This window comes from Gymnoscopelus braueri, assembly GCF_963280865.1.
Source record: "Gymnoscopelus braueri genome assembly, chromosome: 20".
Lineage (NCBI taxonomy): Eukaryota > Metazoa > Chordata > Actinopteri > Myctophiformes > Myctophidae > Gymnoscopelus > Gymnoscopelus braueri.
In genome coordinates this window covers 20,423,811-20,448,374 of record NC_137622.1, presented here as the reverse complement: position 1 = coordinate 20,448,374, position 24,564 = coordinate 20,423,811, and the positions used below count along the sequence as shown (strand labels likewise).

The window sequence follows — 24,564 nt, the reverse complement described above, 5'->3', positions numbered from 1 at the left end:
CCCAAAGTCGCTTAGAATAAGCAGACATGGCAACACTGGACGTCATCAGTAATTATACTTTGTAGTTCCGGGTCTCTGAGCGTCGCACGCAGTGTTTTCTGTTCACAGAACAAAATCAGATTGACTAAGAGTAGGACTTTACTTGGTACAATCGCGTGTATATTTGACCTTAAGGTCATGGATTACTAACTTACATTATAGCTCATCTGTTTTGTGTATTGGAAAGGGGCGAGTCGAGTCCTTTAATAGTGTTTTTAAACCAGGTTGGGCTGTTCGAAATAACATTGTTACCACGAACATCATGGCGGACAGCGGCAACTACTACAGTGGTAAGTGTAACTTACCAATATAACCTTTGTTCTCACAGCCGAATCTCGTTTTCTTTTAGATTGTGGGGACATTTCGGTGGAGAGAGAGGTGCAAAGCCGTGGTTATATGCCCCATGGAGGTAAACTGAGGATGTAGCCGTTACACTGTAAAATCGGCAGTTTTAGGCTAATTTTAGGCTAAATATCGTGAGTTATTGGTCCATTTGGTTATATTTGTAATTTTGTCTTAGTTACAAATAGAGTGTTATAATAATCATTACGGAGGATTTTACTGTAGAGGCTATCCCGAACTAGATGTGTATATATTTAAGGAATAGTATTGACTGTTGCCAGCTTCAATTCAATCAATTGAACTGAGTGAATCATTAACTCTGTTTTTAGCAGAAAAAAACAAAACAATTTTTTTTTTTTTTTTTTGGTAATATAACGTTACCTACTGTATGCCACAATAGATTAGCTAAATGACTATCAAGATTTTTTTAACTGATGCTGCTGTATGGAGGGCTTCCATTAATATAACCTTTGGCATTAAGAGTTAAATCATATCATGTGATTTTATTTTTGTATACCATGGATGCAGCAAAATTGATGGAGCCTGATGAGAAATTGTGTTTATTTGCTATATCTTGACAGATCTATCCGTTTATCATCTGCAATGTGTTAATGATGATGTCCTCTTTCAGAGCACGATGACAGAACTGGCCCACACTACCGCAGCCGCAAAGGCCGGGGCTCCAACAGGGGCCGGGGGTACAACAATGATGGGCCCCGTAGGGACCGCCAAAGAGGAGGGAACTTCGGGGGCCCTGGTCCACGGTCCAGACTGGAAGAGTATGATGGAGATGTAACTATGAGTGATAGCTCTCAGGACGGCAGCAATCGCAGATTGTGAGTGTCACTGAGTGACAGATGTTGTTTCCTTTATTATTTCTGCTACATTGATCAGACATAGAAAATCCCCTGTTACAGGGGTGCTTTTATGAAGTCTTTTGTAACAGTGAAAACTGATAGGCTATATACAGGTAGCCTATGCTTTTTTAGACTGACTAGAGAAAAATATCCTTTTTGTGTGATACTGTTGTATTAAGAAATATGTTTCAAATTACAAAGGGATGTACAGCATTTCCAAGATAGGAGTTGTGTGTTAACGTTATTATTATCAGAACATCGGTTTTGTGTTTGGTTGTTTTTACCCCTAGGACAATGGTTACACTAACACTAGTCAGCAAAAAACAGATATTTGATGGTACAGATAATTCAGGTTAATAAAAAGTAGGTATTAAAATAAGTCTGATTCCGTCAATTCTCCCATTTGGATCAGATTTACAAATCACATGATGCAGTTACTGTATATGCTTTATAAGTCAAAGTGGACAACTGTTCTGTCTTGTATAATAATGATAATCCACTGCTACCATAGGTTTTGTTTAGCAAGCATGTTTTTGCTTAAAATAGCAGGTCAATGTTTCTGCTGATTTGTCAACATTATTAAAGCACTCAAGACTATTCAGTATATTTGTATTACCATGTCGTAATAGTGTTTGTTATTTGCTCCTCAGCAACCCTTATTCAAGACCCTATCGGAGAGGAGGGTTTGACAGAGACAGACGGGGTGGCAGAGGAGGAGGCGGAGGGGGCAGAGGAGGAGGAGGAGGAGGAGGAGGAGGAGGTGGCGGCTATAAAGGAGGAGCCGGGGGAGGAGGTGGAGGAGGAGGAGGAGGAGGGAAAAATCGATCGGGCTGGTACAAAATAACGGTGGGTATTGTCACTGTGACCTCAGATCACCCATAAATCCTCATTTTGGGCGGCCACAGCTGAATGGGTAGAGAGGCTGTCTGGGTCTCCCATTCTCCCTTTCCCTTATTTGTTTATTGAGTGTGTTCTGCTCTTGGATGTTTTAACAGATACCACATGGAAGGAGATATGACAAGAAATGGTTAGTTTCAGCCATACAGAACATCTGCACTGTGCCCTTCACACCTGTAAATGTAAGTCCCAGTGTTTTCACAATTTAAACTGTTCCTAAATATTGTTAGCCTAGAGATATTGAAGAATTGGTGCAACATATTTAAGCGATATCACACGAGGAGGAGTGTTGTCATACTGTATTATCAGCATGATTGTGATTCGAGCGGAGTTGTCGAGCGGAGTTCAGGCCGAGTGCTGAAGAAAACCAGAGCCGCACTCATATTAATTATAACTAACACAACCTCTAGTATGATATTGTCTTAATAGAACAGTTTCTTTTACAAAATATCAAGTAATGGGGGGCAACAGTTAATGATTCTTTCGTCTATTCGGACCCACCAATAAATATCATTTGATTGCTTCAAGACTACAACAACATTCTTGTTGAAAGAATGTTTGTCAGTAAGATCTCCCCCTCTCTCATCTATACAGTTCAATGTGGACGGTCACAAAGCTCAGTTTTACGTGGACGATGTCTCCACTGCTACTGCACTGCAAAAATGTTCCCATAAGATCACAGCCCAGGATGGTTATAAGGTACTACCGACCTACACATCTATGTATTGACTCTTGATCCATCGCACAAAATAGTCCAGGAACTTCTGTATCTAAAACTATAATCAAGTTTAGTGGTTACTGGAACACATTGCAGTTCTCTTCTCTATGCTAGCCTACTCTAATACCACCTCACATTTGTTTCCTTTTAGATAGAAGTACATATCAACGCTAGCTCTCCGCCCTCCTTTATCGTCACTGACCTGAAGCCGGAACACATGGAACACCTGAAGGTGAGCCAACAATAGAGGGTGGGATGGTAAAGTTGGAAGTTTTGTAGAAGGATTTATCTGGTGTTTAAAGGACCACTTCACCCATTTTCTACCTACTAGCTTTGTATAATTGGTCCTCACTAATGCTCATCATAAGATGGTACCATTTCTGTCTACTCGCTCTGTGTCTGAGGTGGGCTGTGGACAGTTCAGGAACCTGCCTACCAGTGACATAATTAGTAGGCAGGTTTGATCATTTCATTTGGTCAAGATATACAACAGAATAATGTTTTATTATTGCAAGAACAATGGCTTACTAACGTTCCAGGAAGAGAAGGGTTGTAGTTTCTATGAGCTTGGAATCCCCATCGATGATGACAATGGTTGGCAGGTTTCTGAACTGTCCATACTCCATAGCCCACCGATGAGACGCGGAGTGAGTAGATGGAAATAGTGCCATCTCAGCAGAAGCATTAGTGAGGATGGGACCAATTACCGTATATGAAGATACGGTTGAAAATGGGTGAAGTGCTCCTGAAGTCTCAATAAGTTTAATTCTAAGAGGCTCAAAATCATTCATTCATTTCTTACTCTTAACAGGTCCCCCTTCCTTTCCATCTGATCGTCCCCATAATTGCTACTTACTATTGCGTCCTTACGATATCTCTAATGGTAAAGCTTCATTCTCTTTCACAGCAATGCATGGCAAAGCGGTTTGACGGCTCCCAGCAAGCGCTTGACCTCAACAACATCCGAACCGACCCAGGTATGTCCACTGTCTGCCGTGGAATGAGACAAGTGAATGGTTTGCTTGTTTTAGATATTAATCTGAACTTGACTCCTGTGTTTTGCAGACCTGGTATCCCAGAACATTGAAGTCACCCTGAGTAGGAGGTCAAATATGGAATCTGTGATCAAGATCATTGAAGAGAACATTCCAGAGGTACTGTGTATGCTATGAATGCTTGGCCTTTTGTTATAAGAACCAAACGCAGCATGAATTAAAATGCCATACATCAAGGCTCTTAATAATGTTAGTTTTTTCATCGATATGTAGCTTGGCTCCACAGCTCTCTCTAAAGCCCAATTCAGATCAAAGATTCCCAACAAGAATTAAGAAGGTTTATTTGTTACTACTCATAGAGGTACAAGCAGTGAAATGCAAGATCCTCAGAAAATACTATGCCAACAACATAACAATATTAAAAAACTAAAATAAGAAGAAGCCTTCAGTACTAGCAACATCAGCATAAGATAAAACCATTTTAGAATGTTTGTTCTAAAAGTGTGTTTTTTGCACAGTAAAGCTGTTGTGCGAAGTCTTCTTATTGATGCTGTTACTCTCCTTGTTCTGCACCAGGGACAAATGTATGGATCTATTTGATGTTAGCATTTTTCTTTGAATGGGTGCATACATGTAGGCAGTAGCCACATTGTCTAGTGAGAAAGGGCATTGTCTGCATGGAACAAGCACATGATCCATGATAACTTAAGCTGCGACCAGATATTGGTTGATGCTTGAACATTTTGGACAAATTGACCGACAGAGTGGTTATTCTAGCTGCGGTTTGCATCTAAAATTTGAATCATTTTGGAATGAGTTGTTAACATTTTGTTGCTCGTTGCTTTGTTGTGTGACGTTCTTGCCGTGATTCTTATATTATGAGCAGAGCCGTTTTAAGAGCCTTTTTTATTATTTTATTTATGGCTCTGGTTGTGTTTATGTCCTGAGGTCTCTGCTTTGTGAGAACCCTTTCTTTTGCAAAATAGCATACAATTAAGCTTGTAGATCTGCTATTTTCTAAACTTTTGTGTGACTGTCATATGATGGGGCATTCATTTATGAATAAAAAAGAAGTGTGGAGATGCAAGGTTTATGTATGACAGCAACGATAAACATTCTTCTCTTCCTTCTGATCTCTGTACTAGCTCGTGTGCCTGAACCTAAGCAACAACCGGATTCACAAGCTTGACGACTTGGCTGATCTAGTCAACAAGGTTCCCAACCTAAAGACACTCAACCTGTCGAACAATGAGGTGAGGTTCAATGGAAAAAAACATATCAACCTGTCCTAGCTAGTTGGGAGAGAAGGATGACAAGATGCAAAAACGGATAGTATTGTGGACACTGAAAATATTAGGGGTGTCGGAAAAAATCGATACGAATCACGATTCAGAATCTTTTTTTAGGATCTTGGATTTACCTTTGTGTGTTTACATTATTATCAGTTGATAAAACTTGGAGTAGATCCTGAAATCCTATGTTTTGAATCAAGAATCGTTTTGAATCGAGAATCGTTTTGAAAAAAAATCGATAAAAATCGGAATCGTGACCCCAAGAATCGGAATCGATTCGTGAGATAGCAGACGATTCACAGCCCTAGAAAATATATTCTCTCCCATATGTTTTGCACAGAAATGTATAGATATATAGATATAGATAGATAGAGGAAATATTTCCTAAACCTGGTCCCTCACCCAGCTCAGGCAGATGATAACAATAAGAACAAACAAATAGAAGAACATAAAAAAGACAAGACGGGAGATGGTGGAGAAGGTTGGGGGTAATTTAGTCCTCTGTTAAGTCTGTAGAGATGTTGAGCAAGTCAACAACAATTTCTGTGGCACTCGTTGCTTGATTTTCAACTGATATGGTTTTAAATCTGTTTATTTCTTAATTTCAACACCACCTGAACTACTTGACCAACCTTCCATCTCCTTCCTCTGTGTCTCCCAGCTGAAGACGGATCGAGAGCTGGAAAAAGTGAAAGGCCTGAAGTTAGTGGAGCTGTGGCTTGACAGGAACCCTCTGTGTGACATCTTCAAGGACCAGGCCTCCTACGTCAGGTCAGTCAGCAAGTTTGTGGCAGTGTGTATGTTTCTTTTTTTTCCTTTTTTACCCATGATATAGGTTAAAGTTGCCGATGACACTGGTAGATAAAGTGAAACTTGTTCCAAACAGGAATCATGGACAAACAATCACTGATGCTCTGTTATCCCTTAGCATGAGTTTGTTTCTTTTGTTAACATATGCAAGAGAAATAGTCATGTGAACTGTTCTTTAATTTTTTCTTTAAGATTTATTTTTTAAGATTTATTTTGGGGCTTTTATGCCTTTAATGATAGGACAGAAGACTTGACAGGAAATGGGGAGAGAGATGGGGAGTGATGCGCAGCAAAGGTCGTCGGGATCGGGACTCGAACCCGTGACGCACCGTGAGGCTGGCACTGCCGCCTAGGGTGCCTGGACCGCCACGCTGCGGCCTAGGCCATATTACAACTGTTCTATATACCTTGGTCTTTCTTCCTACTTTTTAACATTTCCCTTTCACTTAAACTAAACATTCCCCCATCTGATGATTATTGAGATGACAGTGATGCAGTTCAGGCAGGCGTTTCACCTCTTAATCCCATTATTTTTATTGCAGTGAAGCTTTCCAGCAGCTGGGAGCCCATCATTTCTCTTCTAATTTAATCATTTCTCTTCTAATTTTAGGGGCTTATTTTTACATCTTGTTGTGAAGTTCTCAGTGATGCTGTTCTCAGCACTCCCCTGCTGACGTCCTTGTTAGTCTTCCCATAAAACTGCAATAAAACATAATTTCACCACAAAAACAATGACTTTAGTGCAGAGCATTAGGAAATATGTTTCTCAATGTTAAGTGGGTATGCAATGTGCCAGTCCGTTTAACCAAATTGAAAGTGAATTGCATTTGATTTGATTTTATTTAATTTTATTAGACGTTATACAGGAGAAAAACACATGTTACATCATGTTCATTGTAGAAACGTCAAGGATACAGACACAGAAAAGTCTTGCGACTTATTTTCATTGTATTCCATTGCAATACTTCAACCTAAAACAGCCACAAGTGTAGTAGTGTAGTAGTGTAGTACACTAGATTATAGAAGTGACTATTGGGGAGAAGGCTATTCTTGTTGTCTTACAATTCCCAAAATGTTTGGAGCAACGAAACAAGTCCACTGGTGACAGCCAGCCAGTGATGGTTTCCCCTCCCCTCGTGGCATCATGTGGCCCAATCGGCATCCTGCAACAGGCGAGTATGGCAGGCTGGTTAGCCTATGACGGGTAAGATCCCACCTTGAAACTCGGGACAACCTAAGGCAGGCACAGTCACGATTACTCGGCCTCTACGTCACTGTGAGCATCGACTCACCAAAGTGGCAAGAAGAAACTGAGAAGATGATGATGATGATGAGAGAGAGACGACACAGGATAAGCCATTGGGTGAGAGGTGGAGGAGGTCAAAATGTCTCTTATCAAATCAAATGATGAGAGAAGCAGAAAATGCACTCTGTCTTCCGGTGTCAATCACTGCTCCCTGGCCTAAAGCAGAGGCCCCTGCTGCTACTCTCCGTCTATGCAGGAGAAAGAGAGTGAAAATATCGTTATTTTCTACTGGATAATCTTATCTGGTTCACTTTCATGGGAAATAATTTAAACGAACCAGATATGAAAATGGAAATGCTACTCCTGTTTTTTTGTATGATGGCTGTGAGCTGAAACAAACAGAAAAAGGACATTGTTGCACATCAACCCAGCACACAGAATTGGCTAGGGGACATTCACTTAATGTGAATTGCAAAGGCTTGCTTCCTCTGCAGCCAGAGGCATTAGTACAAAGGGGACACTTAGGTTTTAGCCTTGTACATAACATGATGGTAGTTGTGGTGTGTTAAAGTAACATCATCAACTACGTAACTCTTGTGCAGTGTGGAATACTAGGGGGATCAGTAATGGGAATGCTGGGTTCAACACTGTGTGTCCAGCAATCCTCTGCATTCCACTGTTCCTGGGCATTTTCTCTGGCTTTCTCTCCCTTTTCCACACAACTAATAAGCGTTTTACTTCCTCAGATGATGATGCATAGAGAACCGTCACCACCTACTAAATGTTTCACTAACTGTGGAAGTGAGCTATCTGTGTGTGAATGTTTTTCTTTTGTGTGACCCTCTTTTTGTTTTGCTATGACCTAGACTCGGCCTCTCTTCAGTGGTCATGGTCATACTTTTGGGAGCTGATCCTAACGCAAGACTGGCGGTAACCCCACCTCTCTCCCAGCTATAGCATTGCCTCTATTTTTAACATAACAGAGGATTTGCTTTGTTGGTTTCCATGACACGCTTGTAGATTTTGGGTTTCTGTAGGAATGTGTGTGAGCGTGCGTGCATGCATGTGTTTGTTCCCCTGTCAGAGGTCTGTGTATGTCTCGCGTTTTGGAGGGGGTGAGTATTCCTGTTTGGTAAGTACGCTTTGGGGTGGGCGAGGTAGGCAAAGGGCACAGCGTAAAGCCGTGGGGACAGAAAGCTATATTTGTGCGTGTTAATGTCACAGTAAGGGTGGGCATGAAATGCCCCAACGACAGTGATTCAATTTCATACTCCTTTCATGTGTGCTTAAAAGCCTGGAGAGGACTGTTTTCCCAAGCATTCCACACAATGTGCCAGTATCATTACATACAATAGAACAATCATAAATCTGTGGTGTATCAGTGAGAGGACTATAGAGCACATATACTGTAACTCAGTAGGTGTGAGAATGTTAGAATGCATCCAGGTCAGTATGTGTGGCCTGTATTGTTTTGTCGACTTGTAATCCTCACTTTTACCGCTTTTGCTTTTGTTCCCGTACTAGTGCTGTGCGGCAGAGGTTCCCCCGGCTCTTGAAACTGGTAAGAAACAACTTAATAATTGTATAATAATTGTTTGCTTTCTCAGATTGCTCATTCTCTAGTCCTCACAAATGATGGTTTAGGCTTGTGTAGTGGGTTTAGGAGTTGCAAATCTTTTAAACAGAATTGGTTATTGTTCGCAATCTGAGGAAACAAGATTAAGCATGATATTTTATTCTTTAAAGATTTATTTGTGGAATTCTTATGCTTTATTTCAGATAGCTCAGTGTAGAGAGATATAAAATAAAAGGGCGCTGTGCACAGAGATATAAAATAAAAGGGCGCTGTGCACTAACTGGCTGAGCCACCATGCACCCCAAAGATCGTTAAATCTCATTTCGTACACAAGAGTAAAATTCTTTGGTTTTGGGTCCTCAACATTGTAGCAGCAATAACAAAGATGGCAATTATCTTGAGCATCTGTGTTTAAAGAAAAATAACATTTGTGTTTTATTTATTCCTTTGATGCTGGAGGACATGGTGACGCCAAGATGGCAAAGTGTTTCTCCTTTGCCTCACTTTACATGTTATGTTGTTTGTGTCGCTTGGTTTTAGGATGGCAATGATCTCCCACCTCCCATAGGTTTTGATGTGGAAACGGCCACTATCATCCCCCCCTGCAAGGTAATGTTGTTTTAACGTTATTTTGCGCACAAGGCAAGAGTTTGAGCTTGGTCTTGTTTGGGTATCATACTAATTGCTATGGATGTATACAACAAAGCACTGTGGAAGGACTTGGTGCTTTTTAAGGGCAGTCTCCCTTTTATAGTGCAGCACTTCTAATTATAATTATATTTTTCTTTGAGTTTAAGCATGGAAACATGTTATTTACTCAACTTTTGGCCTGTTTACTGAGATTTTTGACAAATAGTTTTTCTTTCTTCTATTTCACAATCCAGGGCAGCTGTTTTGGTTCTGATGAAATCAAGGTTATCATCCTCCATTTTCTGCAACAGTGAGTTTCAGCCTGTTCACATCTGAGAATGACCTGTTCGGCACTGATCTAAAGGAATGAACATAATGAGTAGCGAGTAATACTACTGTATGTTCCAGGTACTACACTATCTACGACTCGGGGAACAGACAGCCTCTTTTAGATGCCTACCATGATGGAGCATGTTTATCCCTCATTACGCCTTACACCTCACAGAATCCGTCTAGGTAAGAAGAACTTGCACATTACACATACTCTGCAATCAAACAACAGCAATTTAAAATATCAAATTTAAGCATCTTGCAATGCATGGATTACATTTGAAAGCAGAATAATGCACTGCGTCGACTCAACTGTGTGTATAACGCTCAATTTATACTCCGTCGTATGATGGTATCACTTGCCGAAAGTAGCCGATCTATCTACAAGCTCACACGTTGTGAGCTTGTAGACAGATTTCAAAAGTGCCGGTTTAGAACCGGTATCGGATAAAACCCTAATGATACCCAACCTAAGGTTGTGCGATATGCCAAAATATTCCTGTCGAGTCCCCAGTGCTTAGCTCGAGTTATACTTCGCGCACAGCGGGTCGCGGATCGAAAATAGCAGATCTACAAGCTCACAATGCGTCTTGTCGCGTTGTGAGCTTGTAGAACTGCTATTTCCGGCGCACAACCCCTTTGTACGACGAAGTACAGACATTGGGCTGTAACACGTGCAGTGTCGGATTACGTATAGTAGGCTAACGTGACTGCGCACTGTCAATGAACAGAGATGAGACGACAAAACTGTCTTTCTGCTCCCATGCACCTCTCTCACTGACCAAAACTGTTTTGACAAAAAGAATTGTAAAACAAATCACTTCCATTGGATATTCTTTTCAGAACTAAGCTAAGATCACAGGCTATGAGATGAATTGAAGTTGAAGTAGCCTACCCGCAGTTTGCAACAACGATGTGGCAAAATAAACTGTCTTTCAAAATAATAACATGTGCTGCTGCGAATAAACCTGCCCGGGCCGCCCTACCCTGTAACTACGGACTCACAATGCGCGCCGGGCAGCGAGCCGCAAGCGAACTTGCATAATATTTAGGCTACATTTATTTATTTGGCAAAATAAAATGACAAATATCGCCCAAAACACCCGCCAATAAAAACAACTGACGATTCGACTAATCCAATTGCCAATATATTCGCCATACCGTTCAACCTTAACCCAACCCTACTTCCACTGATCCTAATCCTCCATATTGTAGTCTCATCTACATTGACTATGCCTGACCCTCATTGTCTTTCCTCTTGTGTTTCTCTATAGGAGCAGTCTAGGAGAGTACTACAAAGACAATCGAAACCTGAAGCGGGTGAAAGACACCAGTGAGTTTACTGGTCAAGCTATTAAGCATTTCATTGCAGGAAATTGGTTACAAGTGGACAGCTCAACACTTTGAAAAAATGACAACAAAATGTTTTACTGTTATCACCTCCATACCTCACCTTTATGGTTCATACTAGGCACTTTCATTGTATGAAATGTCGGGTAGGAAGTAACTTTTTCCTTTTTATTGTGAGTCCTCCTACATGGTGGCATGTTCTTCATAACCATTAGTAACTCTGTACACAGTAACAGACTTCTAATAATGTCTGTTGTATTTCTTCTGACTTGTGAATGCCTTCTAACCTTCCCCTTTTCCCTGCTGCCCACAGCGATGAGATTTCGTCTGCTGAAACACACGCGGCTAAATGTGGTGGCATTCCTCAACGAGCTCCCCAAAACTCAGCATGACACTGCATCCTTCAATGTTGACGTAAACACCTACACGGTTGGTTAATATTTGATTCTTCACTTAATGCTTATTGATAACCTTGCACTGCATAATTTCTTGTATCTTAATCTTCCAGTGTAGTTTTTATTCTATTCTGTCTATTCTTGTAATGCAAAATACAACCAATTCTGAATATTGTTTTCCTTTTTTCCAGAACACGTTATTGTCATTTACAGTAACTGGGGTGTTCAAAGAAGGTGCGTGTTGTCACTTTTTTTTTGGTTTTTCAAATGCTCAAATAAATATTTCTCCCGGTGCTGACCTTTTGTTTTTTCTGTCACAGCGGAAGGTAAAGCACGTGACTCCACCATGGCCTTCTCTCGAGTCTTTGTCACGGTCCCCGCCGGGGGTTCTGGGTAAGTCTAATGAACTAACCTTGGTTGACTTCCATATAGTGCTTCATGGTTCCTTTTTGTTGCAAATGACTAAAAATTGAAAAATTGCATTTTTTTATTAACACCCATGCACTCAATTGGACGAATGCAATCTCTTTCTTAGCATCCTGCTCAAGATAACACATTCTCTGTAATTCAGAAATGGCTCAAATTCTTGCCACCAAAACATGACATTATAGACCTTTTTAGTGTGGTTGCCCGAGTAGGGCCCGAATAGGGCAACCAGACTATAGTAATAGATAAGCTTTATGTCTGTATTTATTATAGATAAACTTTATTTTGATAAGCTATTTCTCTCACAGTTTTTTTTTCCCAATTTCGTGCCATATGTCAAAATGACCGGCTTCACCGGGAATCTTGTGCTTGTACTTTGCTAAGAGATTGGTTACATAATTTATTTGATATTGATTTATTAGTGCATTAAATTTCCCATACACTTTAATGGGATAATGAAAAAACTCAAATTCAAGTATTGTTTTCTTAGAAACCGTAAAGGCTAGAGTTGGAGTGGAGGTTCATAGTTTATTGCCAAATTATTAATAAAATAATAACACCAGTCGGCCACATGGTGGCGCTATAACAGCCCACTTTACCTTTTGGCCTATAACTTTTGAACCGTAGGTCGTAGAATGAAACTTTACCCCTGGATTCCTTGGGTCGTGACGGAACTCCCCATATAGGCCACGCCCATTTGCGTCTGTATAGATTTTCCGCCATTTAGATTTCCGCCATGTTCCGCCATGTTCCATTTTTAGCACAGCACAGCTCGCTTGGAGCTTGTCTGTTCTGTATTATCTTATATTAAAATTGGCTAACAAAGCGTTTATTAGAAGAAGACTCAAACGTAATTTTTACTACATTCACCATTATATTGCAAAATTCCAATTATTTTTGGTGTTTTACAAACGTCAGAGAAACATGGTTCTGTATTTCCATTTGTGACAGATTTCGCAAATGCTCAAAGCTTTTTTTTCCTGCCCCTTTCCACACATGGAACTTTAAAATAATACAGACTGTATACGCACTTAGACTTATTATATTCAGAAGAAAAACGTTTGGTCATGTTGCACCTAAATATATATATTTTTTAATCTCAATTTCATTTTGTGCTCTCTTATTCTGTGCTTCAGTTTGTGTATAGTGAACGACCAGCTCTTCATCCGGATGGCAACAACGGAGGAGATCCGCAAAGCATTTGTGGCTCCCGCCCCGACCCCTTCCTCCAGCCCTGTGCCCACACTCACTGCACAGCAGCAGGAGATGCTCACCGCGTTCTCCCTGAAGTCTGGCATGAACCTGGAATGGTCTCAGAAGTAAGTGATGTGCGCCAGTGGTGGAAAAAGTACTCCAATTATTTACTTAAGTAGAAGTATCAATACTGCAATGTAGAAATACTCTGTTACAAGTAAACGTCCGGAATTCAAAATGTACTACAAAAGTATTGGCATCAAAATGTACTTAAAGTACCAAAAGTAAAAGTACTCATTATGCAGAATGTCCCATTTCAAGTGTTCTAATGTATACAAATCTCTTGAAAATAGCAGATCTACAAGCTCACAATGCGACGCATTGTGAGCTTGTAGATCGGCTATTTTCAAATGGCCAAAATGTATTTGGCCAAAATGAAGTGGTTAATGTATGTTTTGTAATAATAATCAAAATCGACAAAGGAACTAGTAACTTGTAAAAGTTTTCAAATAATTGTAGTGGAGTAAAAGTACAATATTTGCCTTTGATATGTAGTGGAGTAGAAGTAAAAGTATAGACAATTGGAAATACTCCAGTTAAGTAAAAGTACCTCAAAATCGTACTTAAGTACAGTACTTGAGTAAATGTACTTAGTTACTTTACACCACTGATGTGCGCACATATCTGTGGGTGTGTATTCTCATGCATGTGTCCTCTGTAGCACTTTGGAGTTTTAATGAAAAAGACACTACAAATAAAATGTGTTTTATGAAAGTATATTAATGTTGGGTGTCATGCTTGTTTGCGCTTTAAATATGAATATTTTTGTATCTGGCAGGTGTCTACAGGACAATGAGTGGGATTTCAACAAAGCTGCACAAGTCTACACTCAGTTGAAGGTAACCATCAACCAATTTAATTTCCTGTGATTATGGTGGTCCGCCCTTCCTAGAGGGATCTGACAATGTTCACATGAAAATGCTTCGTCTCTTTTCTTTTCAGACGGATGGCAAGATCCCAGATGTGGCGTTCATAAAGTGAAGATTTGAATGATGATACCTTCTGTGAAATAGTGATAATTGGTTTTCAGTGAAGAACTGTTAATTATATTTTATATGGATTTTGTTTTGTTTTATCCCCTTTCTCTGGCTTTGTTTTACAATTTTCTTTACTGATGCCTTGTTTTAACAACCAAGTGTCAGTCGTTTGACTCGGAAACTGTTATAATAAATTTGGGTTATTGTTGTAACCTTAGTTTATAGTTATTTGTATAGCGTTCTATTACATGCTTTCATAGGAATAAAGTCAAATGAGCACTGGCTTTGCTTGTGTTGAACTTGGCTTGATGTGAAATGATGTTGATTTAAATAAACACTATTCCTCAGTTTAAAACCATTTCACAGATGCATGTGTTAACATTAACATTTACAGTGTAATTCCTAACCACGTTTCATTAACTTTTACCATAATTTGACTGTACAAAGATGGCGTCTCTATTGTAGTCCTTAGTTGTTTTTTTCAAAGTCATGTAAAGAAGGAAAGGACATGTATGTCACTTTCTTGGTCCGACACTGGGAGGCAAACTGGAGCCTGAAGTTCGATGGAATGCATTGAAGTCAAGAGCCAGGTGGAGAAGCTAATGAATGGACACCATTTATGAATGATTGCGACCTTTGTAAAATAATCGGTTCAGGAAAATAAGACATCACACATTGTTAATGCTCTTGTATTTCTGATATGCACACTATAATCTTATTGAGGTATGTAAAGAGCACAGTACGCTTATGGGCTGTTATCGCCAGACTGTCTATCATTCATTGACAGCCTGTCAACTAATTCTCGTGATGAAACGGTGATCAGAAAACGTGTGATGTGTCTTCTATTTTCGTGAACTGATTATCTGACAAAACGATTATTCCTACCCACCAGGGCAAGAATTTCATGGAGGCCATGGCCCCTCAAAAACAATTACCTGCCCCGAGGTCACAGTGGCCTTGATGCCCTGCCTAGTGCCTACACTGCCCCAACTGATAGTACCTTGTATTCTTCTCGGTAGCCGGAACCTCTGCCTCTTTCCTGTCAATATGTTTTTTAAACCATCTTTAGTTGAGTCATCTTCAAAAGAGTCCAGGGACTCTGATTAGTACAGGGATGGGCATGCATCAACTTATGTTTCGTTTTAAAACATTGGTATTTTGTAAATACCAATAGATCATTTTGTGAAATAAACAGCTTTTTTCTATTAATCAATCACAATCATTATTCCCTTAAAACCATTGCTTTATTGAATGGCCTTGGGGTGCCCTCAAAAATGTACAATACCAAAGGCCAAGTGGCCGTGGGTCTAGAACGACAAAATTCCTCCTGGTGTAAAGTAACTAAGTACATGTACTCAAGTACTGTAATTAAGTACAATTTTGAGGATTTCTTACTTATGGGACATTGAGTATTTCAATTTTTCGATACTTTTACTTCTACTCCACTACATCTCAGAGGCAAATATTGTAGTTTTACTCCACAATTAATTACTTAGGTTACTAGTTATTTTGGAGATTTGTATTGTATTACAAAACATACATTTACTACTTCAGCCCTATTTACACTTTGGCTGTTATATATTTGGAGCTTGTAGATCTGCTATTTTCAAAAGACTTACATGTTTTTAGATGGAACATTATGTACTTTTGCTTTTGGTACTTTTAAGTATATTTTGATGCCAATACTTTTGTACTTTTACTAAAGTACATTTTGATTACTGGACTTTATTTGTAACAGAGTATTTCTACATTGCAGTATTGACACTTTCACTTAAGTAAAAAAAATACTTTTTCCACCACGTCTACCCCATGCAGGTCTACCCACGTTTCATGAACTTTGAGAATAATGTGACCTTACAAAGATGGCGTCTATCGTTGTCGTTCCGGGTTTGTTTTGTTTTTCAATCACGATGACGTCAAGACGCAGGGGCGTCTGTACTATACCAACAGTTCACGTACAGGGTTGCCATGTCGGCCTATTATAAGCGACGTTGGTCTTCTTTTTCTCTAAAGTTGCTGGTAAAAATTGGTGGTTGCAGTTTTTTGGGCTTGTTTCTAAAGTGTACTTGCTTATTTAGGCTTGCTTCCAACATTTTCTTATTATTTAAACCAGTGGTTCACAAATATTTTCATGAAAATGTTTTGTGCCATGCAGGGAGCATTTGTGTTAGAATATTTTTAAAATATTCCAAATGTTTTCTTTTTTTTAATTAACAGGTCTACAAGCTCACAACACGTCCCATCGCAACGCGTTGTGAGCTTGTAGATCGGATAAATATCGGACAAATATCCGCTGCAAATGGGTTTGTATATAGGCTCATAGTAGTCGCTTCTTTTTGGGCTTGTTTTCCTAGACCCGGTTGCATGCTTATTTCTCTCACACAACCTGGCAACCCTGCAACAGTTCACGTATGATAACAATAAACAACCCTGTAGACCCAGAGATATGCGCAGGAAGGACCTGTCGCTCCAATTCGACACGAACTCTTCAAAAAACCTATCCTAAAACGACACACAACTAACGGTACAGTACGGTGTGTGTCGGAACAACAACAACGTCCCACTCTCCTCGGTCTGGACACAAAGGATTCTCCAGCATATGTGACACAGTGGAGAAACCAGAAGAGTTCCTTTAGCCCCCTCCAGCTAGTAGCCTGCTGAGGAGCTCATTCCTTATTTGCACACTTTAGTGTTTTAGTCTGTTATGCAGTTGCCAGTGGACTGTATTCACACTCCTCGTTCTCTCAGCTCCCTCCTCGCCTCCTTCTCCTCCTCACTGTGGCCCTTATACTATGTCTCGCTGGCTGTTCCCCTGGTCAGGCTCCATCAAGAAGCGGGCCTGTCGGTACCTCCTACAGCACTACCTCGGCCACTTCTTGCAGGAACGCCTGAGCCTGGACCAGCTGGGCTTGGACCTGTACAATGGCAGCGGTGTCATTAGGGACATCAACCTCGACGTGTGGGTAAGTGAGTCTGTACAAAGAGAAAAGGGGTCGTACTGTGTATCAGTGGTTCTCAAACCTTCACATTTCAAGGTCTCCCTGACCTGACAGTGTGCAAAATGAAACGGGTCCGTTTGGTTCCATTTGTACACTGTCAGAGTTGCAGACTTTTAAGGGTCAATTTAGCCCTGAGAGTCCCTAGAATCCACTTTGAGAACCACTGCTGCCCAGCAGCACACACACTTCTCATGTTTTGTCAGGCTCATCGTGAAGCCCTGGAACTATTTCGCAATTGCACTCCAGTGCAACAACAACAATCTTCGTCATATCCCAAACCTAGCTCCACCACTTCACAAATTCGAGGAAACGTGGTTAGAGGAAACAAAGACATGTCAGTGACTTGTTTTATCTGTTGCTATCAGATTTTACCAATTCATCAGTGTCACTCAAAGTAAGAGAACACGACTTTCCTCTGCCATCCTCGTAGTTAAGTGCTTTGACATCCTGTTGGCACAAAAAGTGTCAGTTATGTACAGTGGTTTTCAACATGTGGGTCGGAACCCGAGGGGGGTCCTCACATGACTTTGGGGGGTCCCCAGATGACAGGAAAGTGACAATTTAAGGACTATTAAGACCTTTTAATACCTTAAACAATTTAAATGAAATGAAATGGAAAAAAATACATTACTGCATCAAAAGTAATCAACAAACTATACTATACAAACAATGGCCATATCGTCAAATAATATAAGAAAAAGGCAAAAAGTGTGAAAATAGTCGTTCTACAAGCTCACAACGCCTCGCGTTGCAGATCTACTATTTTCAGAATTTTCATCTGTGGGAACGGAGTCAAACTAAATCTAATGCCTCAACTATATAATTCCAAGTGCTTGTCAGGGTGGGGGATCCCCAGTTCAAATATGATTATTTTGGGGGGTCGCGGCCTGAAAAGGTTGAGAACCCCTGAGTTATGACACCTATCCTCTCAGAATTGTGTTTTGCTTTCTCTTTCACATTACTGTCTGACTGTTTCCATTTGTCCCAGGCGGTCAATGAGCTTTTGGAGTCTCTCGGGGCACCTTTGGAGATTGTGGATGGGTTTGTAAGCAGTATATCAGTGACCATTCCCTGGCAAGCTCTAGTGACTGACCACTGCACCTTAGAAGTTTCTGGGCTTCAGATAACATGCCGACCCAAGTACAGGACCAGTAAGTCACCAGCAATGAATGCCTGAGTTGGGGAAACCCATAATATCTCAAAACAGATCCTAATTCTTTTAAAAAACAGAATGGGTTCCCACTTCCCAGATTGGGAAACCCATAGTGTAGCAGTATGCTAAAACCAAGATGTCCCAGAACAGGCCTAGTTTGAAATGCATGTTCTGGGATCCTAGTACATATAATAGCCTAAATACTGTCCCTATTTATTTTTTAACCAAAATATTCTCAGTTATAGAGATTATATTGACTGTTGCATTATGGGTGGAGTAAAAAAATAAAAAAAACATTCCAAACATATGTTCACTTGACTCTACGTCTGTTTAGTGCCATTGCTTTGTAAATACCCATAGACAAATGTTCATACATAATACATTTTGTAGTGCCATTGCTTTGTAAATACACATAGACAAATGTTCATACATAATACATTTTGTATACATTAAATACAATTCATGCATTTAGGTTGTGGCTATGTAACTAGTTTCCTGGGACATGCCAAACAGGTTATCCATTCTTCTGTTGGATAATAAAGGTGTAATAGGCCAATCATAAAGTAGTGCACAAACTTTGATATGGTCTATCTGAAGATGAAGTATACTAAGGACAATGGAATGGAATAGGGAGAAGGTTGACTATTAATCACCCAGTAATAATTTGTCATCATTACACAGTTACATTCAGCTGGCTTCATGACAACAGTGAAAACGCCCACATCAGTGAATATTCTTTATTTGTTTCCATTTAGGTGGGGGTTGGGACTCCCAAGGCTGGTCCTCAAGCATGATGACCTCCAGCATGCAGCTGGCCCAGGAGTGCCTGAAGGACCCCCCAGAGCAGGAGCCGCCTGCACAATTGGAAGGGCTTGAGATGTTTGCACAAACCATTGAGACGGGTATGTGCGTATATACCTATTGTGGTGGACACAATTCATATAGCAGTCATTGTGGTATTGATTAATTTAATGTATTAGTAGATGCAACAATCATCACCTGTTCTTCCTCTCCTTGACAAACTATTTACAAACAGCCAACTCACAAACCTATTCCAAACATGACGACTGTGTGTGAGTCAGCTATATAATAAAGCCCATGTAACTGTATGTTGGGGGTGCTTGGGGAAGCTCTGGAGGGAGACACTAGTCTCTCTGCTGTGAAAAGAGAGAGAGAGAGAGAGAGAGAGAGACACCATGGCCATGATTCAGTGTTCGAACAAAATGACAGCAGTCGTGCTGCTTCGTAGACATAGACAACATTTTGCATCTGTGTTTTCAATATGCAAATAGTCCCACTGTAATTGTGTGCTGTCTTCTTTATCCAAAATGACAGTATCCCAATCTAAACATGAATAGCAGCACACAGAGATTTATTTTGAGGGATGAGAGTTAATGACCCGCTGATTGTCTCTCATTCTGCCTGTTTGCAGTCCTCCGTCGTATTAAAGTCACCTTCCTGGACACTATCGTCCGCATCGAGCACCAACCCCTGGACCTGGAAACAGGCGTTGCCTTAGAGGTGCACATAAAGCGGTAGGTCACACTCACACCTCTCAAAAGTTTCACAGCAAAATGTGCAGGATTACTGAGAAAAACAGGGCTGGATGTTGTTCCCTGACCAACCCTGTTAATTTTTTCACCCCACCTTCACCTTTTTTCACCTTCACCTGTTTTATTCTGCATTTGAGATGATGCAGGATCTTTCTCCTGTATTGCTGCAATATGTAATTTGGTGATGATACTAGCAAAAATGCTAGCAGGAACTGTGACATTGCAAACTGGAGCTCCAGTTACTTTCGGATTCAGATATTAACGTTTGTGCACCATTATTTGCACCCTTGTGTCTGCTCAAAAGCCTGGTAGAAATATACCAGTAGCAATAAGAGATAAAGCAAGCCAGACAGGGAAGGATAATTCATTTGAACAGAATGACTGCTGACAATTCCATTGACTTGACATTGACTTTGGGAAGTGTTAAATGTCTCCCGTCATCTATGCCTACCTGATTACAGACACACATGAAGCGCCAGTGCTAACCTATTAGTAGATGCTGCGCTGTTGATGAATCTGTTCAAATAAGAAAGCATGGCCCAATCTGATTCCTGTCTTGTTTTCTAAGTGTATTGACAGTTTCACATAATAGCGCTGGTGACCACAGGTCAGTGAACTGCCGGCCCTTTTTGTCTGCATTTCATTGTTCTAACAGAATAACTGTACTTTCCGAAAATATCCCAGGGTTGATTTTGTTTTGTGTCTCTAATAGTGATGTCATAATACACAGCTAATCACATTCTGAACCAAGGGTTAAGAAACAAGTTACGTTGGAGACCGTTAACCAGGTTTAAGCCAACAATCACACTTCTTCAATATATATAGCGGCTAGATAGCTTTGTGAAGCTACTGGTTATGCTATGTTTCCAACTTGCTAAATCATGATAGATAGATAGATAGATAGATAGATACTTTATTTGTCCTTGCGGTAATTCATTTTGTGTCAAGCAGCCGGCAGGATACAAAAACAATTGGTACAATTCACAATTTAGGTATTTAGCAGACTTAATCCGGAGCGATTTACAGTAAGCAAGGACAACACACGGTGATACATCATATGCATAGCAATAGTAATCTAGGATCATAAGTTAACCAAGAACCTATCATCAGTCTAACAGTAGAATATCCGGGGGGAAAAAATCAATAATCTATATATTGAAACTATACACACTATAGGATGCCTGGTCAACAATGACCTGGCATCTGTCTACATAACATGCTATCTAAATTACATTTTAGCCTTTAAATAAGCCTGCAAGGTCGTCAAGGCTAGGGCAAGTGCTACGGCAAGTGCTATGAGCTAAGGTGAAGACTGAAGAGGTGAGTCTTCAGATTACGGCAGAAGATTGGGAGTGAGTCTGCAGTTCTAATTGCAATGGGGAGTTCATTCCATAGTTTGGGAGCCAGAAGGGAGAAGAGTCTGGGACGTGTGGAGTGTTGTCCGGATGTTTTAGCTTCCCTGTGTTAGCTGTTGTTGTAGGGTTGGATCAGGCTTTGAAGATATGGGGGTGCCATACCTTTGGTTGCTTTGTAGGCCAACATCAGTGTTTTGTACTCTGTGCGGGCAGTAACTGGGAGCCAATGGAGGGAGCGGAGAAGGGGGAGACATGTGAACATTTTGGCTGTTTGACTTCCAAGCGTGCTGCGGCATTCTGGATCATTTGGAGAGGCTTAAGTGCTCATGCCGGGAGGCCAGTAAGGAGATAGTAGATCTTAAACTATTGTTTTGGATAATTCTGGATAGTTTAGTAGATCTTAAACTATTGTTCTTGATAATTCTGGATAGTTTAACTTCAAAGTGGTATCATGTGATCATGTATGTAGTGTGGATTATCTCAATTCAGACCACCAACAGAAGTTACTGTTGGTATTTTATTAGGTGACTCAGGGTGTGTGTGTGACTGTGTGTGTGTGTGTGTGTGTGTGTGTGTGTGTGTGTGTGTCCTTTGTTCATCTGTATAATAACATGTTGTACATGTCCACACATGTCCACACATGACTCTTTGTGTGCTTGCTTCTTTGTATGTGTGTGTCACCAGGCTGGAGTACTGTGATGAGGCGGTGCGGGACCCAGCCGGTCAGACTGCCGTGCCTGTAGACATTCACCAGCCGCCCGCCTTCCTGCACAAGATCCTTCAGCTCAGCGCTGTACAGCTGTACTATGAGAGCCTCAGGACTGGACAGGTGTTACATACTCCTTTTGAGGGACTTATTGGTTTTTATTATTGGCATTGGGTATTGTTGTGTCTTTTATTTTGGACCATTATGAAATTATTGTGTACTGTTAATTAAAGAATTTGTAATCTGTGCCCAGATGGCGTAGAGCAGTGGTTCCCAAGAAATTTTGTGTCTCACGTGACCCAAACTAGTGAATATAGCAGATCTGCAAGCTCATAACACGTCACGATGTAGGTGTGAGAGCTGCATAGTGCCCCGAACACTAGTTTTTTTTATTTATGGAATTTATTTGTTTTTTTAAATTTATGAAATTCTTTTGAATTTGTTTACGTACCGTATTTAATTTTAAAAACTTTGAGCAAACAGGCAGAGTGGCTTATAAGGTGCCACTGTGTTGGTTTAACTTTCTCAAGCACATTTCAAGTCTGCAAGCTGATTATTATACCGTACCGAAATGAATGGAATCCAGTGACTTCCTTGAAAATCTTAACTAACGGCGGTATGCTTTGGAAAATGATCAGCTATAATGTCAAGTACACTGTGACACCATAGTCAAGCTGTAATTCAGGAAGCTGTGACAGGGCTTACGCGTCAATTGCAAAAACAGTCTGCGTCCAATCTTGGGTAGAGCCTAACTGATATATCAGTTTGGCCGATAAATCAGCCATTATTTGACTTTTTCATGACATCGGTATCGTCAATTATGTAGCCAATGCATCCCGATTTTTAACCACTCAACTTAGTGTCCCTATTTTAGGCATGTCCTTACAGGCAAAATGTAAGAAAATAAATAAATTGGCTGATCTACAAGTTACCAACATGTGTGACGCATTGGGAGCTTGTAGATTGGCATTTTTTTATTTTTTTAATAGGGCTCAAGTGGTTAAACAAAAGAAAATGACTGTTGAATTTCTTTTTAAAACATCAGTAATTGGTGGTCTAGGACTTGGGATCGGCATCGATCGGCACGCTCTAATCTTGGGTTGGGGTGGAGTATTTTTTACTTTTTTGAGTGCGACTGCCTCTGTCACCTGCTGTCGTGCCTTTACTTTCTCACTGATACACCCAGGTCAACTGGTTTTCCCAGGATTCAGATCATTCTTTTCACTTAATATCTATTCTATTAATCGTGCACGGACAAGCATTGTACCACTTCGCTCACTCGCAGCCATGTCTTTCTATCTGTCTTAGGCCGAGTCATTCGTAGGGGACCTGACAGGTTCCACCACAGCCAGTGAAGGGGGGGAGGAAGAAGAGGAGCAAGATGAGGAACATGAACAACAACAACAGCAGGAGGAGGAGGAGGAGGGAGGGAGAAGGGCCCCGTCCTCTAATTCTCCTCAGCAGCCACTCCTCATAGGAAGCTGCTCCGGTTTCATTGAGACCACCGTGAAGATTAAACAGAATGACATGCTCCCCGGACCAAAGGTGTGTGTGTGTGTGTGTGTGTGTGTGTGTGTGTGTGTGTGTGTGTGTGTGTGTGTGTGTGTGTGTGTGTGTGTGTGTGTGTGTGTGTGTGTGTGTGTGTGTGTGTGTGTGTGTGTGTGTGTGTGTGTGTGTGTGTGTGTGTGTGTGTGTGTGTGTGTGTGTGTGTGTGTGTGTGTGCGCGCATGTCCCTTCTGTGTCTGTGATCATCAGATCACTCATAAATACATTATATTCCATATCGTCGCTATAGGGCAGAAACCTTGTATCTCCATATGTTTTATCTTTTAATGTTTATTTTTGCATTTATGTGCTTGTTTGTACTTTGTATCACGTAAAAGTAGCAACATTAGACGATCTACAAGCTCACAATACGTCACAATGTTTTGTGAGCTTGTAGATCTGCTATTTTCGCTATATTTAAAATGTTAGGAAAATGTTTTAACAATGACATCCCCAAAAATGAGGGACACCAGGTTGAAAGTGGTTAAGTCTGTCTGTGGGCTTTATGAATATTTAACCAATGAAAAGTATGAACAAGAGCTTGTGACTAAATAATAACTGCATTAGATCCATTGGAACACATGTTCATTTTTTAAATTCCATTTCCTGAAAACTATAATATTAACAATGAATCATCCATTCCTTTTTCTTTCCCCTTTGTGTCGCTATGCTCCTCTATCCCCCTCTGCCTCTGTCTGATCACAGTTGGAGTTGGATGGGAAGGTAGGCTGTGTCCACCTGCTGATTGCTCCAGATCAGATAACACATCTGACAGACCTGCTGGCAGCCCTCTGCATAGATATAGGTACAATGATTCACACCTTATCATACACAGGTGCAATGTTAATACACACCCTATCATACACACAGGTACAATGATACATAACAGGACAGGTACAATGATACCCTATCATGCTCACAATAACAATTACCTGTAGACCTACATTACAGGGTACAGGTGTAGACACCTGAATTCTAGTCTCACGTGGCCAGCCTTCCAAGCTCGCTCCACTCTGAATGGAGGTCTGGAAACTCTCATTGGAAACGGCGAATAGAATGAGAGAGCAGCTCACTTGCTTGGGCGTAGCTAAACGGTGATTGAGAGGTGACGTAGATCGT

At 40.7% G+C, this 24,564-nt stretch overlaps 2 protein-coding genes across 2 annotated transcripts in view; both read left to right on the top strand.

Annotated features, from left to right (window-relative positions):
* The first annotated feature begins 75 nt into the window (after positions 1–75).
* Positions 76–15,343, top strand: nxf1a (nuclear RNA export factor 1a). Its single transcript, XM_080415432.1, has 21 exons — positions 76–329; positions 1,013–1,217; positions 1,889–2,084; positions 2,234–2,317; positions 2,730–2,834; positions 3,005–3,085; positions 3,761–3,830; positions 3,919–4,007; positions 4,994–5,101; positions 5,802–5,911; positions 8,721–8,757; positions 9,313–9,381; positions 9,657–9,712; positions 9,811–9,918; positions 11,007–11,065; positions 11,396–11,511; positions 11,669–11,711; positions 11,798–11,870; positions 13,040–13,222; positions 13,936–13,996; positions 14,100–15,343. The coding sequence occupies exons 1-21, from the start codon at positions 302–304 to the stop codon at positions 14,136–14,138; spliced, it is 1,920 nt and encodes a 639-aa protein (XP_080271558.1). The 5' UTR covers positions 76–301; the 3' UTR covers positions 14,139–15,343.
* A 1,212-nt stretch (positions 15,344–16,555) lies between these two features.
* The window catches only part of atg2a (autophagy related 2A), a 30,897-nt gene continuing 22,888 nt past the window's right edge, over positions 16,556–24,564 (top strand). Inside the window, exons 1-7 of the mRNA XM_080416912.1 lie at positions 16,556–17,097; positions 18,122–18,284; positions 19,042–19,188; positions 19,719–19,821; positions 21,879–22,023; positions 23,209–23,445; positions 24,151–24,250. Coding sequence (XP_080273038.1) covers positions 16,927–17,097; positions 18,122–18,284; positions 19,042–19,188; positions 19,719–19,821; positions 21,879–22,023; positions 23,209–23,445; positions 24,151–24,250 — 1,066 coding nt within the window. The 5' untranslated portion in view covers positions 16,556–16,926. The remainder of the gene's footprint in view (positions 17,098–18,121; positions 18,285–19,041; positions 19,189–19,718; positions 19,822–21,878; positions 22,024–23,208; positions 23,446–24,150; positions 24,251–24,564) is intronic.